At 37.5% G+C, this 20,177-nt stretch overlaps 1 protein-coding gene across 9 annotated transcripts in view; it reads left to right on the plus strand.

Annotated features, from left to right (window-relative positions):
* The window catches only part of LOC127427490 (thyroid hormone receptor alpha-B), a 199,600-nt gene extending 182,415 nt beyond the window's left edge, over window positions 1-17,185 (plus strand). For all 9 annotated transcript variants that reach the window (XM_051675136.1, XM_051675135.1, XM_051675137.1 and 6 more), the window contains 3 exons: window positions 2,114-2,260; window positions 4,655-4,913; window positions 6,561-17,185. In XM_051675136.1, coding sequence (XP_051531096.1) covers window positions 2,114-2,260; window positions 4,655-4,913; window positions 6,561-6,811 — 657 coding nt within the window. In that variant the 3' untranslated portion in view covers window positions 6,812-17,185. The remainder of the gene's footprint in view (window positions 1-2,113; window positions 2,261-4,654; window positions 4,914-6,560) is intronic.
* The last annotated feature ends 2,992 nt before the right edge of the window (window positions 17,186-20,177 follow it).

Genomic DNA, 20,177 nt, shown 5'->3' on the forward strand with positions numbered 1-20,177 from the left:
AAACATACTTTATTTTTGTAATTCCGTTTCGGTGCCACTAGTAGCAGAAATTACACACTTCACCTTTAAGTACACATTTTCCATCATACATACTGTATATTCTCTTCTTAAATTTACAACTTCTATGTGTACTTGTGATTTTAATATGTTTCTATTATAATGATTGATTACACTATATAACACAATTTTTGTTCCTGGGTAGTAAGTGTTATTTCCTAATTGCTTATGCCTCAAAAGTATAGAAAATGGCTATTATTCCCCACAAACTTTGCTTTTGTGACCAGGACAGTGATATTTTGAAATTTGCCTATTTCCAATGAGAAAACGGGCGAATTTGTGTCTTTTCGTTCACATGAAGTCAGAAAAAAACAACATATGAATCCAAATTAACATGTATTTATACTAAAGTTATACAAAAATGACTACAAAAGATTTAGAAGTGAGTCGTTTTTCGAGATTTACAATTATACTGTAAATCACTTTCATGAATCAGCCCCCAAATGTACTCATCGTACTTCAAGGCATCCAGCAAGGTTTTGATGCTGTTGTAATCCTCTTTGAGGTGCACCGAGTGAGCCAGGGTAAGAGATGGGTACTTGTTACCATTATGGAACAGCACGGCTTTGAGGCTCCTGGATGAGCTGTCAGTGAGCTGTGAAAGAAATTTGTGGGGAATAATAGCCATTTTCTAAAGTTTTAAGGCATAAGCAATTAGGAAATAACACATACTCCCCAGGAAACAAAACAAAAAAAAACATTTGTTACACAGTGTTATGATTGACAAGATGTGATTGCGAATTCGATTACCGGTTTGTGCGCAGCCATGTTGTTTACATTACAATACTGCATGGCATTCTACGTTCTTCATAGCAAAGATAAGAAACTAGCCCCTCCACTTGTTGCCCCAAAAGTGTTGAAAATGAGTGATGGACAAACTAGGAGAAAGCTCGAGTGGACTTACTAGTTAACTAATACATTCTTTGATGTCAAAAAACATTGCCTTATCAAAACAGCTGGTTCAAACAAACTATAAACTTTTCTCCCAGTACTTCTGTGATTATTTGAATGTTGGCAACAAAAAGTAAAGCCGTTGTGTGGTTGAAAAGACTGTTTTGAGCAGCTGTTTCATTATGACAACCGCTTCAGTCCCTCTCAGTGGTGTGAATGCAGATCACACCTCAGGGACCAGCCTAGAGTGATCACACTGGTTTAATCATATTTTGTAACAATAGTTTTCAAATATTTTTAGTGAATTTTAAGTAAATATTGTGCAAAATTGTTAGTTTAAATTGTAACAAGAAAACCTTGTTTTCTATCATTAAACTGTACAACCCCAATTCCGAAAACAGTGTGGAAAATGCTAATAAAAACAAAAAGGAGTGATTTGTAAATTCTGTTCACCCTGTGCTATATTGAAAACACATTATTTGATGTTATATCTTGTGATTTTTAGTTTTATTTTTTATATAGCCTCATTTCAAATCAGATGATCGCAACACACTCAAAATTTGGGACAGTCAAGTGTTTGTCACTGTGTAACATCACCATTTCTTTTATTAGCACTTATTAAGTGTTTGGACACTAAAGACACAAGTTTGTTAAATTTAGCAAGCAAAATTTTCCCCCATTCATTCATTATGCCGATCTTCAGCTGCGCATTTGTATGGGGCCTTCATTGCCATATTTTGCGCTTCATAATGCGGCACACATTCTCTGTTGGAGACAGATCAGGTCTGCTGGCAGGATAATCTAGCACTCGCGCTCTCGCACTGCTTATGCAGCCATGCACTTGTAATCCGGGCAGTTTGTTGTTTGGCTTTGTCCTATGTTATATGTGTTAATATACTGTAATACCGCCATCAGCCACCATGCTCTCTACATAAACTATTGGTATCGGCATTGGCCATTGGGAAAACCTATAACGATCGACCACAACATTTATTCCATGTCCTCAATGTTCTTTATACTCAGTTTTAATGGAAAATATTTCTTTTTGCAAAAGCTACCCTGAAGTTGTAGAGAGTTATGGCTCCTAATTTGTTTCACAGGTTTTTTGCCAAGTGTTCCCTGGTGAAAGCCACTTTTAACCTTCTGTAAATCTTTGTGTGCATAGCCAGAGGACATCGGTCAGTCTCCAGTGGCCCCCACATCAGATGGAGACAAAGTGGATCTGGAGGCCTTCAGTGAGTTTACCAAGATCATCACCCCAGCCATCACACGCGTCGTCGACTTTGCCAAAAAATTGCCCATGTTTTCGGAGGTGAGTTTGGTGTGCGATTAGGTTTCATTGTTGTCTGTGTCGTTTTTTTATTGTACGACCTGTTAATTTTTAGAGCTACTGGCAGTATATGTGTTCTGTAGTAATTAGCTTGTCAAGTTCAAGCTTCCTCCCTTGTTATTATAATAGACCTTAGCCTCCGCCAGCCTAATTAGCCAAAGATATGCTGCTTTGCAGCTGTGAATTTGTGTTATTCATTATTGCTAAAATGATTCAGCTGAAGGAGCACATAGTTTGGTGTTGTGTCAATTTGTGTGTTTGGGGGTGGGGGTTTGTTATTGGTTCTGTCTCTTATGTTGGAAAGAATTGTGACTTTGGTGAATGTGTGAATAAACTTGAATGTCATATTGCAGAATTACATTAGTCATGGCAATGTGGCATTCTCCATACTTGGCATTCACCAACTCTACTTTAACCACATGTGTGAACATTCTTGCACAGTAGACAACACAACACACTTATGGCAGCAAAATTGTTATTGTCTACACCATAAATTGACACTATAATCCATACGTATCCACTGCCTCCATGTTTATTTTCTACACTGAGTGTTATGCCCCCTGTGTTTCTGCATTTTATGTTATACATCACACACTGTAACGCAAAAAAAGTAATAATTATACATAGTAAGGGAATAATTTATGCTCATCTGCCACCTGACTGAACCATGTTGCTTTTATAACTGATGTTAACATTCATGAAATGTCAGTATAAACATTATCACACAAGATGTTTGGCCTTTAGATGATAGGGATGTGTCCCGATTTTTTGTTATGTGTATTTAATATTTTTTAGTGACAGTGCATTAATTAGCATGCTGACAGCCTGCTTTCCTTTAGCTGTTAGACAGTTTACATGGTAAAACCATCTCAGAAAAATTGCATCTTTAAATTCATCCCTTTTTAAATGCTGCCGCAACAGCCATACATATTCAGATGGACATCTTTGGCCTTTGCGTGGAGTCTTAATTTTTTTTTTTAAGTGTCCCACCACAAATATTATGGCTCTATTTTCGTGACCATGGTAGGAGCAACGCGCAATAACCGTGTGCAACGTCTTATCTAATTTTCATGAGAGTGCTAATTGTAAGCGCAATTCTCGTGCCAGCGCAAAGCCCAAGTTGCCTTGGGTGGAAATGTTTGCGGTATCTGTGGTTGTATGCTATGCGTGCAAACTGTGGGTGCATTATATATTAATGACGTTTGCTAATTTCCTGAAAAATAGGTCATTGCGCTAAGACTTTTCAGAACCAAGTCTAATCTCAGTTTCTGCTTTTGTAGTTTGCAGATTCCACCAGCAGGTGGTTAATAAACTGCATATCCAAACTCTGAAAATATAGTGGAACATGAAATTATGTCCCAGACGATCACTGTTGTAGCTGTTTTATGAAACAAAAATGTTTGAGATTTGGTTTATTTTTTCAGTTATTATTAATATTATTATGATTATATTTACAACTGTATTTATGATCTAATTTGTATTAAAAAAAATTCCACCTGTTGTCATAGAGTTTTGTATTAAGTCACTGCAAAAGAGGCTGGTAGAAGAAGTTGCAAAGGGAAAAATGTTTGCCGTGGTTAAATAGGATTTGTTTGACCACTTTGTTATTTTGATTATATTTTTGTTTCATTTGAAGTGTAATTTGAATTTAGAAATAATTTTGGTTTAATGTTTTTGTGTTTCAATAAATAAATACATTTTTTAAAGCAAAATCGACTGGTAGAAGTGAAGTGCGTGCAAAAATCCACAACATAAACTGAAAGGCCATTACAATACTTAATACTAGCCATGATTTGCAATATTGCATATAGCCCATTTACACTACCAACTTCTTATGAATGTGCTGTCTTTGTTTATAGCGCTGTTGTTTGACAGAAAATGGACTATATAATATGACGCACACAGTGAAATAACCGGAGAAGAACCTCAGAATTAAATTGCAATCCTAGACTTGGCGCATGCTTGCATGAAAATACCAAAACTTCATGGCCATGTACACTGACTTATCGCGTAGTGCTGCGCTTAGTGCTAGCACTCTTAAAATAGGGCCCTGCATTTTTAAGATGCTGTGTTGAGTTCAAAATTGTCCAACTTTTATAAGCGCTTCTCAAGATGTGTGCATTCTGTTCCATTCCTTTGCTCTCTGTCTAGCTGTTTTTGAACCCAAGAACGCGTTTTACGTAAACTTCCCTAGAAAAATGCAAATGTTTGGGCTCAAGTGAACCGGAAATAGGTGTAATTATTCAGGGGTTATAAGACTAATTAGTCGACTAGTCATTCAGGCAACCCACCAGCTAGTAAATTTGATTTGTTTTGCACTTCTCCATTATAAGGTTATATAAATATGCATTATGATGTGATTTGTAACCTGTCTAGCTGCCTTGTGAGGATCAGATCATCTTGCTGAAGGGCTGCTGTATGGAGATCATGTCCCTACGTGCCGCAGTTCGGTATGACCCAGAAAGTGAGACCCTGACCCTCAGTGGAGAGATGGCTGTTAAACGAGAGCAGCTGAAGAATGGAGGGCTGGGTGTGGTGTCGGACGCCATCTTCGACTTGGGCAAGAGCCTGGCGCAGTTTAACTTGGATGACTCTGAGGTGGCACTGCTACAAGCTGTACTACTTATGAGCTCAGGTGAGAGGACACCAGGGGAACATAACCTATAACTGCTCTCCTTCACATATACAGTAGGGATGGGACGATTTGGTAATCTCATAATTTGGTTTGATGTACGATATGAGGTTCACAATTCGATATAATCTTGATTCGATATAATAACATTTAAATGACAAATTATGACAGAAAATTGCATGTATTCTTTAGAAAAATGTTTGAGCAAAATGCACATTATAATTTCTCAACAGAATAAAGTTCTTTAAAACACAATGTAAATGCTCAAAGTTCAAATAATAAAAGTTTCTCACATACCTTTCTATATACAAAAACAAATAAATCTTTAAAAAAAGTCAGGAAGATCAGGTGCAGAACAAGCAAAAGCACTGAACAGAACCTGTCCTGAAAAAGTATGTGAAAGTGTATTTTGTTTATATATAATTTGTTTGTTATTATTATAATCACATTTTCACTTTTTTTAGAAGTAGAAAAATTCTACATTCTATTAATTAATATTAAATCATGAAATTGTATATATAATAGTGATATGAGCTGCCACTGGGTAAAATAATGTGTACAATTTACAAGTATTTACATTGAGTTTATATTCATTTGTATTAAAAGCGCAAAAATAGTACTGTCTCTTTAAGAGTTCAACTACGGTCTCACAGTGTTCCGGTTCCACGTACATTAACGAGAGAGAATTGTCTCGGTTTCTTTACCACATTCGTGCTATGCGTGTTTAAAATTAATGTTTCTTTTTACTTTTTGATCAACAACTGACTGTAAAGAACAGAAGGGATATTAAAAGACACTTCAATAAAAGTTGAGTTTGTTGACCTCATCTTTGATGGACACACATTACACAGAAGAAATTTTCTTTTTTAATCTCAAGCACTTTTTAACAAAACAAGGTGATTTTCCAGGTATTCCAGTACTTACATTTCTAACAGCTATATTCAAGCACCTCAAGCACTTCAAAAAGCAACAGAGATTTTGATATTTGATGGGTCATTTCATTTATGATCACATGGGCAGAAAACTATGTTGCAAATGCCACAATATCGAGTTTTGCTTAGATGTTTTTTTGTCATTTAATTTGGTTCTCGAAATTTCGAACTTTCATATATTGTCCCATCCCTAATATACAGTGGACCCAAAGAGTTTTTGGACACTTTTAGACACTTAAGTCACACTTTAAAATGTCTAAATTTCACTGCATATGAACTGAGTTCCCCTGAAGTTCTCACAGGTGTCCTTGCAGATTAACCACAGGTGTAGTCCATCCCATTAACTATTAACATGTTCCACAAAGTCTGACAACCAGAAAGTGTCCAAACACTTTTTTTCTTCATTTTGAACAAAATATCTATTATTTTATAGTTTGAAACTAAATAAACGTTTTTGGGGCACAAACTCAATGGTTTAGCAATATTTTAAAAGCACCACTAAGCCACAGTATTTTCGGGGGAATCAACCTGTGAGTGAATTACTTGTAATTGTCTCTACATATTAAGCTGGAGTAGGAGTCTGCATTTTAACATTAAAAAAGATTACATACATCACACTTAACTGGATTTCTGTGCAATATTTGTTTATTTTTTTATAATTGAGATTAGCTTAATAATAGTTGTAGGGCTCTAATGAGTATCCTCTCCTCTTCTGTAGATCGCACAGGCCTGACATGCGTGGAGAAGATCGAGAAGTGTCAGGAGATGTACCTCCTGGCATTCGAACACTACATCAACTATCGCAAGCACAACATTCCCCATTTCTGGCCCAAGCTGCTGATGAAGGTGACGGACCTACGCATGATCGGAGCCTGCCACGCCAGCCGCTTCCTGCACATGAAGGTGGAGTGCCCCACTGAACTCTTCCCCCCACTCTTCCTGGAGGTCTTCGAGGATCAGGAGGTGTGAGGCGATCGGGAGAATCAGGAACGTTTTTGAACTCGTGTTCCTCATCCCCTGTCACCCCACTCCACGCACCAAAACTCACCAGCAGCAGGAGTCTTCATCAGAACAGCTTTCATATGGGGGTCTTAGTCGGCAACTTTATTTTCTGCTTTTTACAGAATACTCAGCCCTCCCTCCATCCACTAAACTCCCTACGGGTGGCCCTTCTGTCTCTGCATAATGTCTTATACTGGTTTACCAACACCTTAGTTATAGACACAGAATATACACACATACACAGTGTAGTACTTACTGAGCGACACAACCTTCAATGAGGGTGTATACATTTGTACGCATACACTGCACTACTGTCACACCAACTTCTCAGAACTGGAGGAGCACTTCTACGCCCTCTGACAAGACGCGAGGGCTTTGCCGGTTTATGCCATGTTGCAGCTGGCGTCGATTCCTCTCAGCAGGTTGTGAAGTGGTCAGTTAACTTTAGTTACGTAAAAAAAGATTTCTTGTGAGATTGCAATGTAACCACCGGCATCTTGTCGCTCACGTGTTGTAGTTATGTCGAGCTCCACACAAACGTGGAGCATTTTGAACAAACCTCATTAATCTCTTACTAGTTACATTGAGCCTGTGTGCGGAGTGGGAGGATATTTCTAAACCAAATCAGGTGCTATATTTAAATAAAGCTTCTCAAAATGATTTGGGACCTTTCGAAAATATGCCCTCCCTCCCTCCTCTGTAGGATACAGACCATTTGAAAGCATTCGGTTGGTGGTTTAGCGAACATTCAGGGGTGCCACTTAAAAACTTTGTGTGTGGTTCTACTCACCTTTGTCCAGGCTTTGTGTGTCGACACATTGGCCTGTTCTGAATGATAAACGAGCTCTTTTCTCTCCCAGCAAAGTCACGCAGAGAGAAAAAGAGTGCGCAGGAGAGATTTCACAAAAGACTTGGAAATTCAGGCACCCCACTTGTGATTCGCACTGATTTGTATGTTTTACAGGTGTTGGGAGGGAGCCAGTTACCATCCTCCCAGACCCAGCACACACACACACACACACACACACATATGCACACAAATATACTCAAACACACACCTCAAAACTCAAATGCCTCATTTTTACTGTGTGCACTGCGGTGCTGTAGTTCTGGACTCCCATGCAGGACTTTGAGAGTTCAGTCCAGCCCCTTTGTGTTCTGCCCAGATGCTACTGTTTCCCGGTCTGTGTGAACACACATGCACACACTCCTGGCGAGCCCTGGCGGACTGGCTGATGTCGTTGTTTCTTTTTGTTTTTGTTTTTTGTTTTACCTCAAATGTGGGCACACCTCCGGCTGGCTGTGGCTCCAAGACAGGACAGGTTCTACCTCACCTCTGGACACAGGGCAGCTACCCTCAGCCTCCTCCCACACACACACACACACACACACACACACACATTTACTCACACACGGAATTACTCTGCTGGAAATCCAGATTAAGCTTGTAGATGTGTTTTGGAACATGGTAGCTGTTTTTTAGCTGGACTAAGCTGGTCATTATATTTATATTTTAAATGTTTACATTATATTTATGCATTAAGCCGACACTTTTTTTTTTTTCAAAGCGATTTACAGTGCATTCAAGGTATGCATTTTATGATTCTATGATTTAGTGGATTCCCGGACCCTTCCCCTGAAATCCGAACACAAGTGGTAAAAAGAAAAGCATATTTCAACCAGCTGTAAATAGCAATGTTTCGCCTGTCCACTTGTGATTCGATCTCCCAAAATGCATCTTAATACAGGTGTAAACAGGGCCTTAGACCAGCTAAAAACCAGCGAGCATGTTCCAAAACACAACTGTTATCTTTAGCTAGATTTCCCTGCAGGGATACATGCACCTACACAGATTCACACACTGACAGCCATAAAAAAACAACACAATTTCTCTCAGTTCTATCTCAGTTAAGTTGAAATACCACTGTAGACAGGAGGGCCTTCCATTACTCATTGTAGCCTGTCAGATTTCTCCGAGCTCCCTTTACTCTGGGCTGAGAGAACAATTCTGTATGGGGTTTGTTTTGTGTCTTTGTTTTTCTGTTCATGTGGGACCAAGTGTCACTTTGAAATTTCCGTCAAAACGGAAGCTAATTTTTCGGCAGACTAGCGAACTAAACCATTCATGCCGCTGACTATGAAGAGGCGCTGTTGAGACAACTACAGTTAAACGTGTGAGAAGATGAAGGACCCGAGGTGGCCAGGCCTAAACCGACTGGGTCTATCACTGTTATCTATTACCTTTCCAATACCAAGCAGTAGTTTGTAAAAATTTATGAAATTGAAGCGAGGAGTCGGCTGGAATCTTCAGGGTGGCGGAGAGAATGTGCAATGGGCTGGGAAGGTGGGGCAACAAGAAGTTGAAAGAAAGCACTTAGCTTTGAAAGAGCCAATTCAAATCTTCACAAACAATTAAACCCCTGGTTCCCGAGGCACCTTCTATGGCCCATCTCCCTCCATGGAGTTTTTGCACTAAGGCATGATGGGCCCCCTCAATCACACAGCAGCTCAGTCGCATGTAAAGCATGAGCTCTTTCCAAGGACTCTCTGTCAAACAGAGGCCACAACTACATGTGCTCCTGAGCATACCCTCAGTGTCAGTATTAAATCAACCATAACACTCATACATGCCAGGTATGGGCTGTAGTGCCATGCCACAGTCACGGACTCCAACAGACACTTTCAAAAACATACATACACCATTGTGCCCCCCACCCCCACACTTCCCCTTGAAGCCAGTCGTGGCTTTCGATAAACACCAAACAGAAATGGGCCTTTCCCTTGTGAGACAAGGGAGCGACCCTAGCCATGCAAAGTATGGCAGCACCGAATGAATGTGAACGATTAGCAGCAGAGCGAAAGAGAGAATCAAGTGTTGGAGAGAGAACGTGGAGTTTTACATTCTTGCTCTATAATGGGAGGTTGCAAAGCAAAGGAAGACAGCCAGTCAGAGGCTACCGATGACATCACAGAAAGTGGAAATGGAACGACCATGTTATTTCTTGCGGACAGTTGTGCGCCCCGGAGAGAGAGTGAGAACCTACCCACAAACCTCAAACAGACTGTCATCACGAGAGAGAAACAGCATTCTGTAAATGCCGGTATGGAATTCCATCTTCAAATATGACAACGCTGTGATGACAGTGGTTCTGATTGGCTGATGGCAGGGGTTTTGATGCTGCTTTACCTTCAATTTTTTTGGCTTTGTTTTTTTGCAAAAGATAGAAAGAGATAAAAAAAGATATAATAAAATAAGAATTACAAACCCAGAAAACAAATAAAAAAGCGTGACTCCAGAACAAAGTTAATATCTTGGAGCTGATTGTGCTTTTTGTTTTGTTCTTTCTTTTTTTTAAACTGAAATGTGTTTGTTCGTTTTGGATGCTTATCTGCTCTATGTAAGAGAGAAAACAACAGCCGTAGTCACTTTTTGACCATGCGTGCAGTGTAAACTAGACAAGAATTTCACCTCTTTTTCACCTCACTATAGTTTGTATTGATAAGTCAATTGCTCTGTTTGTCTGTGTATCTGTCTTTTGTCCGTCTTTTTATCAAGAGGAATTTACAAAACAAGAAACAGGAATATTTTCTTTTTTTATATTTTGTTTTCTTTTTTACGAAAGAAGACTAGAAATACGTAAATATGCTAAATAATGCAACAGAAACTGAAAATATGAAAAAAAAAAAAAACTGAAACACAATCTACTCATACCTCACACAACACAAAGCTTAAATGAACTTGGGAGGAGTGCTGATCTGTGTGGCACTTGTGTCAAAGTGCATCCAACGCATGTGTTGAATTGTACGATGGAGTGTATGTGCTTGTCGCGCTCATGTGATTGCAGAGGCGCACAGCGTCCTTCTTCAGCCTTCACAGCCGAGAGCCCATTCTGTTTCAGATTTGCACCAGGTACATACATTAGTCAGTAAACAGATGAGCCCGTGTGGCATCGTCCAAAAGGCTCTGTCTGCGGTGAAGTGATGGGCAGTAATGGAAGCGGACAGGATGCAGGATGGCTGGAAGGCTGTAGAGGGAGTTGTGTGTATCTGTGACAGCAGAGAGTACTTCATGGTATTGAATGTAGCTGACAGGACTGGGCTGGAACCAAGCCCGGGAACTAGAACCTCACTTCAGGTCACCAGCAGAGTGGATAGTGCTGTCAAATTGTTGTTACACAAACAGCTTACTAAGCATATATTGCCCGTCTTCAAGGTGCAATATTTTATTCGGTTTTGTTTTTATGTGTTTTTCCTTGTTTTGTCATTTTTGGCCATAACCAAGGATGTAAATATAAAACGAAAGGTTAAATCACTGTGTTAACCATATGCAAACGTCACATGCTGGATGTTGAGGCCCAAATGCAATCCATTTTGTAAAGTGAAACTGCTTACATAGCTCTGTAAATGCTTCACATACCTGTATGTGTACTATTGAGTGCACTCGCAAACGTGCATGTTCTATACAAATATGAAGAAGTGCCCCGTGAATTTAACAATCCAACCCCGTGCCTCCGCCCCGCACTCAAACCACAGAGATATCGACTGCTCTTTCCATACAGGGTAACTAGACATAATGTCTGTTTCATAGGTCCGATAACTGACAGAGAAATGGAGGAAGTGGTATAGATTTGGGGAAGTGTAGCAAAGATGAAACATCAGAGAGTAGCGAATAGGTTTTCACTGTTATTCACCCCCAAAAGCATAGTCCGGTACCCAAAAGCACTTAACTGGCCCAGCAACTGCCAATCAGATTCTATACGTCCATACACATTCACCAGGAGGGAGGGTAACAGCAGACACTGCATTGCAAAAAAAATTAATTAAAATAAAATATCTTACTCGTTATTTTTCCCTTCTTATTTTCTAGTAAAATTATCCGAACATCGTTTAAACAAGATTAATTAACTTAAGAAGCAAAATGACAATATTAACTCATTTTCAGAAAAATATTATCACATTTTGTGACATTAATGCTTAAAACAATAAAAGGCTATTTGGCAATGGGCAGGCCCATACAGAATCTGCACGCACAGAATTCCACAGAAATCTCCGCAGAGGATGCCCATAATTCACAAATGTCCACACATTCCCTGTCCTTTGTATGTTTGTTTATTAATCATTTTAGCTAATGTGATAATACTTTTTGCAGACATTAAGACTGTAGTACTCTCAACTCATTTAACAAATTTTACTTTTTAAATTGAATTCCACAGATTTTCTAAAATAATCAGCACAGAAGTCTACAAGTTTTGCCTGGGTCTGCCAATGAGGGAAACAAATAATTAAAAGTTTACTTTTCTTACAAGGTTTATTTTTCTTTCATCATTGGAAAATTCTTTTTTTTCCCTTCTTTTAAGTACAAACCTTACTACTTTTGCTAGATGTTTGTGTAACCAAGGGACTAAGGGGTGAATTCACTTAACTGTTGTGCTACATTTGCATGAAGTATTTAATCGCAAAAACCTGCGTCATCTTCTCTAACCACCCACAATCCACCCTACTTTCTACTTACAGTAAATTAAGCTAATTTTAGATTCATTCACAAATGTCTGTGCTATTTGCCTGGTGCAATTAACATTGTGCTATTAAATTATAAACTGCATTTGATTAAAAAGATATGTTTCTATACATTTTCTATTGATCATGGCAGCAATAATTAATTGTAATCAGTAATGATCAAATAACGGAGAAGGGTGTTGATCTGAGTTAACCTAATCCAAATGTGCAGTCAAGTGCACTTTCGGTAAATCGGACATTATAAAAGTGCAGACAGCACATGCAAATAAAATGCGCTTTTTTGAGCCTCATGTCGTTTTGCTTCTCAAATAAATATATCTTGTTTTAAGGAAGTTTAGATATTTTTACTGGAAAACAAGGCAAGAAAAAAAAAAAAGTGTGAGAAATTTTTTGGTTTGCGGTGTGGTTTTGGTTTGCTTTGGTGGTGGTATAGTTTTATTTCTTACCCTTGTTTTTTTTTGTTTTTTTTTAAAGATAGATCAAAAAAATGCCCTGTTGCAAGAATGTCTATGCAATGTTCTACCCTCTGATAGCATGCAATGAGAAGTAATCTTTTTAAATACTCCCACCCCCAAAGTCCCACCCACTGCAACTGCATGAGCCTCAGTCAGATTGTTCATCAGTCAGTCAGTTTCATAGACAAGGCAAGAAAAGTCCCTAACCTCACATACATGAGGATGGTAACTCAACTTTCCACTGATAATACTCTATTGAGAGACTGCCCTGCAAGTAGCATGCTTTTGTGTTGTATGTATGAGTTTGCGTTGAACGCTCTCTCATGGTTTGGTGGATTGGTAGCATACTACCTATTAGACAACAAAAGCACTTTTTCATAAATGTAATTAATGAAAATCAGTTCCATTCTGTGAAAATCAACCCCTTTAGACATGCATAGCTGGTTTCAAAAACAGATGAACCCTGGTGCATGAAACATTCCCTATGAGCCGAGGTGATCAATAAAACTTTTTCGCTTTTGTCAACCAGTTATTAATTTCTTTTATACAGACAAAAAAACACATTGTCTTAATTAGTATTTTTGTTTTGATTTCTAGTAGAACTATCTGAACATCCTTAACACTTCTATTTTGATAAAAATTTCAAACAACTGTTTTGACCCGGTAGAGTACAGTATAAATTGATTGTAAACATGAATATTGCCATAGGCTTGTTTTACACATTAAACACAAGCGTTTTAAAATAGCATTTCTTCTGGAAAGAGCTCCGCTTATATATCAATTGTGGTACTATTCTTTTACGGTAGATATACTGTATAGTGAACCCTTCATTTTGAGAAAAAACAAAAAAACATTTAAATCTAAAATTGAATACATTTTTTTTTTTTAATTGTATGTTTAAACAAAATCAGAATAATTTTTAATTAATTATGTCTTGCAAACATTTAGTAATGCCCCAGCAACCACCTAGCAACGCCCTAGTAATCACTAAAAACACCCTGACATGTGAGTCAAAAATGACCTGAACATAACAGGAGGGTTAAAGCAAGATATATTTACTTATGAAGCACATTGTTGTTTTTTGTTTTTTTTTAAGCAAAAAGCTTGCCACATTTTGTTAGATTTACCCTCAACGAAAAAACTAATTGACAGATATTTTTACAGGAAAACAAGACATAAATTCTAATTAAGAAAACATTTCTTGAAGTATAAACTTTAATTTCACGAGTTGAACTTTTTCCCCTCTCAGACCTTTAACATTAGTGAGGCATATTTAATTAGCTATGGTACTGAAGTCAGTTTTAATGTACTTGTACAGCATGTGGAGAGAACCGTAAATGCAATATGCAAATCAGCAACTGAATGAAACGAATGAAATACATTCAATCAAGTGGGGCGCAGAACCACACAGTTGAGTTTAATTGGCCACCCTCAGCATTGTGGTGTCAAAGCCCTCAAGTTTGGTGTGTTTATCTTAAGCTGATACTTCATTTAATTTGCTTTGTGTTGATGATTATTTTTAAGTGCTCAAGTATGAGCTAAATGCACCCAGCCATGAGAGTGTGAGTAGAGAGCGGGCATGATGTATGTATACACCACATCTGTTTGAAATGAGACTGGAAAGGAAAGCTTTTGAAAGATTCTCTCAGGTATCAACAAAATAAAAAAGACAAAAAAGAAATATATTAAACTTTTTTAAATAAATGTTGAAAAATTCCAGCCACACCTTTTTGTTAGCTCATCATTCTTTGCTCTCTACGATGTGCTTTCAGTGTTTGTGTCCTGTGGTGGTCTTCTGTTTATTGTTCTCCATTCACTCTCTGGTTATCTGTTCTATTTCTGACACACATACACACACACGGACACATCTCACACTCTTGATGTTAAGCCTGGTGTTCCAGCAGTGAAAATACATCTCTGCTGATCTAAATATTAAAGCAGAGAACCTTTATATTTCTGCAAAAGCATAGTTTTTGACACATGGGCAAGAAAATGAATATAAAGGTGAAGTGTGTAATTATCGAACATGTAATTTTAATGTTAAAATAGTTTCTTCTATTCCACTACTAAAAGTAAGCCGTTCGTAAGTTGATTTCCCTGAAAACTTTTTTTCATTCTGTGGCGCTATCAATACATTGAGCCTGTTTACATGCACACCAGTATGCTGATAACTTCCCCAAATCAACTTATTTAAAAAAAAATCAGACAAAGCAAGAAAACATGAGCTTTTAATTATCTGGTTATTCTCTACTTTTGACATCAAACCGCAAAGAGGCATGCACAAAAAACTTGCGTACAAGCCAGAATCTAGAAAGGTAAAATTGCCGGGGCAATGACATATGATGGAGGGGCATCGCCAAGGTGGAGGCGGTGTATGTTGGTGCACATGTGTCTTCCGTCAATGTGGGGGGTTCCATAAAAACATGTTTGAAAACAGTCCTTACTTTTGCAATTCCGTTTGGTGCTACTATATGCACAGAAATTACCACTTCACCTTTGAAGTTAAATTGAATCTGTTTTTATTTTATTTTATTTATTTATTTTATGAAAAAATGTTGTTGTGAGCCAGACCCAGTCAAACTTCTATGTTTAAAAAATCTATGTACACAATATGTTAAGGTAGTGTATATCACCATACATTCAGCTTATGTTTTTATGGTTCTCATGCATTATTCCTTATGACTTAAGGTAAAAGATTAACTGTACATGGAAGAGAATAATTTAAACATCTAATGATCATATAAAGACCCATCATTTTGAGATTTGCTTTGTTGGTTTGGTGTATTTTGTGCATGCTTGTGTGTGTGAGCATTTGTGCGTCTCAGCTTTCATAGTGATTATGTAGCTGGATTTGTTGACGGACCTCTTTGTTCTACCTTCAGACACACTTTGAGGCTTTTTTGATGCAGTAAAGAAGCAAATATTTGAAATTGATATTATTTCCTTGAAGAATGTAGCTGTTGAAAAGTATGGTACTGGGTGGGGAAATGGAGGACAGCTGATGAAAATGTGGTCAATAATGTGTTATAGGTTCAACTTTAAATAGGAACACTAATGATTTTCCATTTGCTAATGGAAAAGTTGTTTTTCTCTTTTGCTTCGTTTGACTCTTTAACCCTTGCTCTCATTCACACTGGCACAAGAGATTCATTGATTGTTTCGGTTGTTGTTCCTATTGTGCTTTTGTGGAATTTCTTTCATTGTACATGTTTGGAACCGAGTGCTTTTTTTGAAGTGAAGTTACTTGAAGGTAGTAATTGTGTAAGGGCTCCAGAGACAATATCAACATTTGAGAAAGTGTCTTTTCATTAGTTCATCTTGTGAGGAAATAGTACTTTATTTTGGCTTTGGAGTGTAGAAAGATTTGCCCAGTAATTTCAAGTTCATAGTAATTACAGATCAGTGCAACAGTTAGAGACATTTCAGTCAGATCTTTCTATGGGATATGGGCTTTTTGTTGTTTAAAGTGGTTATTAAAGGCTTGATGTAAATTCTGAGATACAAGCTATCATCCCCTGAATCAAATTTCTTGCTAGCATTTTCACCAGAGTATGACAATTTGGTTGGTGTTTGAATGTTTTGTGTTTAGTCATGTTGAATAGGTTGTTGGTATTGTGTACAGAGATTATTCTATCAAGTCAGGAGAGAAAACTATGCATAGACAGCAAGGAATGTGTTTAGCTAGTCACATGAGAGTATGAAGAATGGTTATTTTTAATGGCCAGTATTTGTCATGTTATGCAAACGAATGAGAGGTATGAAGAAATTCTTATGCAGTGTTTGTCAGGTGTTCAGATGGTTGCTTTTGGATCGGGCTTGTTCAGGTTTGCTTTCAGGACATGTTTCTAAACAACATGCAAAAAAAAAAAAATAAGTGCAATCTGTATTTCCAGGTCCAAAACTTGGGTCCATGTATCAAAGCCATGCACTTCTGTCCGCATTAACAGGGTTCCAAAGTGTACCCTCACATCTGATTTGCTGTTGTGTTTGTGCTGTTTCCACTAGTGTTCAATCTCAGCTGTCCACTGATCTGTTGCCAAAGCTTCCACATGTTCATTTCATTCAGCTTTTCTTACAGGATGTGCCAGATAAGACATAAAACAAGTGTCTAGTGTATTAAAGAGATGAATGCTACATAAGACAGGGTTGTTACCAAGCCCAGATCTCAAAATGGCAGTTATGGTAATATGTTATATTAATATTAAAAATAAAAAATAAGGTGTAATACTTTTTGTGATTTAATCTGTCTGTATTTTTGCCCATGACCAAGGATATAATTATTAAACTAAAATATTTTGAAAGATTTAATCATTATTTGTTACCATTTTCAACCATCACATACTGGATAAAGTGAGGCCAGAACACATCTGTAATTGTGCTATTTTATGCATTTGCAAATGTGTATGTTGAATAGATATACACCAAGAAATGCTGGAAATTTGTGGAAAATTAGATTTTTCCATGACCATTAAAAAGTGACACTTCACTGAGTTGAAGAAAGTGCAGGCAGGTGAACTGAACCTCTCCTATGAGTAAGTAATCATACCTGTACTCCTGTCAAGCAGCGGGGCAATTCAATTGATTTCAAATGAACTTTGGTTTGATGAGTAACTCTCTCCGCTTTCCGTGGCCGAGTAGCAGCCAGCCTCTACAGCAAGAAGTTAAATTAGCTGTTGTGCTGCAATCGACCTTTCAGTTTTCCATACCCTTTTTAATAAGCTTTAACAGTGTGGAGAAACCTTAAAACTAAGTAAGCAAAGAGGCGACAATTAAGTGAATCAAAAGAAGCACTGAAGGAATTGGTAACTTGTGTAATATGTTTTAACAAGTGGGTTTCAGAGCCACCACAGTCAAGTCTGATTGGCCCCCTGCAGCATTTTTTTCTCAAAGAGAAATTCTGAAGTGTTATATTTTGGGTACAATGTGGTCCTCTAATCTGATGACATCTGTGTGTTTTAGGTTTTAAAATAAGAAAGGGGTGATTTCAGTTTTCTTTCCTCTCCCTTTTCTACCTGCAGAATTTGTCATTCCTTTTCAGCAGAGGCTATTTGCACTAAGTGTAAAAAGCAACAAAAAGCATATTTTTTGCACTAAGTGCAAATAGCATTAGATGCTATTTGCACCGAAGTGCAAATAGTGGCAGATACTCTTACACCCCTGTTTAAATACTAACATACAATATAGTGGGATCACTACATTTTTACTGTGTTTATTTGGAGTCCCACAGACATCCTACACCAGCCCCTACCCCTACCCTACAAAAATTAACCATGGTTATACTACAGTAACCATAGTATCACCATGGTATTTTTGTAGTAAAATCATAGTAACCACAAAATTAAACATGGTTACTACTAACTACTGTTAACAACATGTTACTCTAGTAACACCATGGTTAGTACATCAGAACTAGATAGTTTCCACTAAAACTACAATATTAACAGTAAAACTATGGTTAATTTTATCCGGATCAAATCCTTCTCTTAACTCCCTGACCTTCACTGTAACCAAATCACTGTGAGAAATCTCTTTTATTTATTACTATAAGTAGTATTATAGGAAATGTTAAGAGTAGAGACATGTGAAAGTATGTTAAGGGGTGGGATTCAATCCTGGATTTCCAGCATGACAACACATACACATACCGTCGTTACACCCAGAGCTACTACAACTGCATATAGGGGCGCAGTTTGTCATATAATCCTGAGTTTCCACCAGATATTGGAGCGCAAATAGTCATTTAGTTATCCAGTCTCTTAATCCACTAAATGTCTAACCCGTTAACCAGTTTAATGTCTCTGCCCCATTGCGAAAAATTTGATCAGCTGTTGATCCCAAATAAATCTGTTGTGGCTGTTTTGAGTTTGGTCTGAGCAGTGGTGGGCGGAGTTAGTGTAAATAGTCTCTGCCAACAAGATGGGCTATTTGCACTTAGTGTAAATAGACACTCCATTCCTTTTCTGGCTTTCGAGCAGGGGAAACTAGCTTGTTCTGATTTCAAACACAAAGACATGAGCCCTCACAGAATATACTTAAAAAATTATGTAGTAGGAATAACATGCCTGTATGGGCGTGTAGTTTCCACAGGATTTTCCTATGACAGTTACAATGCAGTTTTTTATTTAGCTTTTTTGTTTTCCATTAAAAACATCTAAACAACATTTAAAACAAGATATATTTTATTGGAGCAGCAAAATAGCATTTTTAAACATAAATCTATAATTTAGTAATGTTTATGTTTAAAACAAGAAGAAATGTTTTGCCAGTAGGCTATTCATGCTATATTCTCTGAAACAAGTCTTATTATTTTACCCAATTTTGCTTCTCACAGAAAATTATCTTGTTTTAAGGATGTTTGTGATATACTGAAAAACAGTACAAAAAATACTGATTATACTGAAATACTTATTGGTACAAATAAGTCAAGACCAGGTATTGGTTGTTGTGGACAAAAGTGAATACATTTAAAGCTTTGCATAGTACATTATGCACAGTGCATGAATTTGTCCACTATGAGACTGCTAGTGAGTGTACATGTGAGAAGTTATGTCTTTGCTTTGATTATGAGGCTTAATAGACCTTTTTCACACTCTGGGTTTTGGAACGCGGAAGTAAACGTTTGCAGGTTAAACTTCGACAGTAGTGAATGGGAGATCACAGCAAATATTATTTTCACTTACCCATTTGCTCCAAGACCAAAAGAAAAAATCCACTATTATGTTTGAATGACTTTCCAGAAGAGGAAAAAATAGAGAGTGGTGGATTAAGACAGCCAGATGGGAGAAGATGCCAAATTTACTGTCACTCTCTCAGCAGCTGTAATCGAAACCCGGTGAAAATTTGTTTTTTAAAACTCGTTCCAGGGTAATATAACAATAAGCATAATGTATTTTACACTCAGTATTTAAAAAAATGTAGAATATAAAAAATAATTGTGAGATTTACACTGCTAAATAAAGGCAGAAACGTGTCATCACAGTCTGTGAAAAGGTCTATGCTAAGTCACCTTTATGTTGTCCTGCCTTGTTCCACCTTTTGAGGCCTGATTCAAATAATCGTACTGTACACTTACTGTATTTCCCTATAATAATAGACAATGCTATTATAATAGACTGCAGCCATTGACATTAAGTGTATGGTACTAGGTTCAGAGAAGTAGAGAAAGTAGAAAAGGTAATTTTGTGATCCAGTTTTAAAAAGAAACTGATTTTCCAATGGAAAATGTGCTGCTGCTTTATTCCTCTTCAGTGTTTTGGTGTTTAACAGTAATATATTTATTTTTGTTTGGAACCAAGAGCCATTTGTAGTGAATTTAGTGTGCTAGAGGTCTCCAGAGACAATATCAAGTGTCATTATGGCAA

The sequence above is a fragment of the Myxocyprinus asiaticus genome, chromosome 36 (assembly GCF_019703515.2).
Source record: "Myxocyprinus asiaticus isolate MX2 ecotype Aquarium Trade chromosome 36, UBuf_Myxa_2, whole genome shotgun sequence".
Lineage (NCBI taxonomy): Eukaryota > Metazoa > Chordata > Actinopteri > Cypriniformes > Catostomidae > Myxocyprinus > Myxocyprinus asiaticus.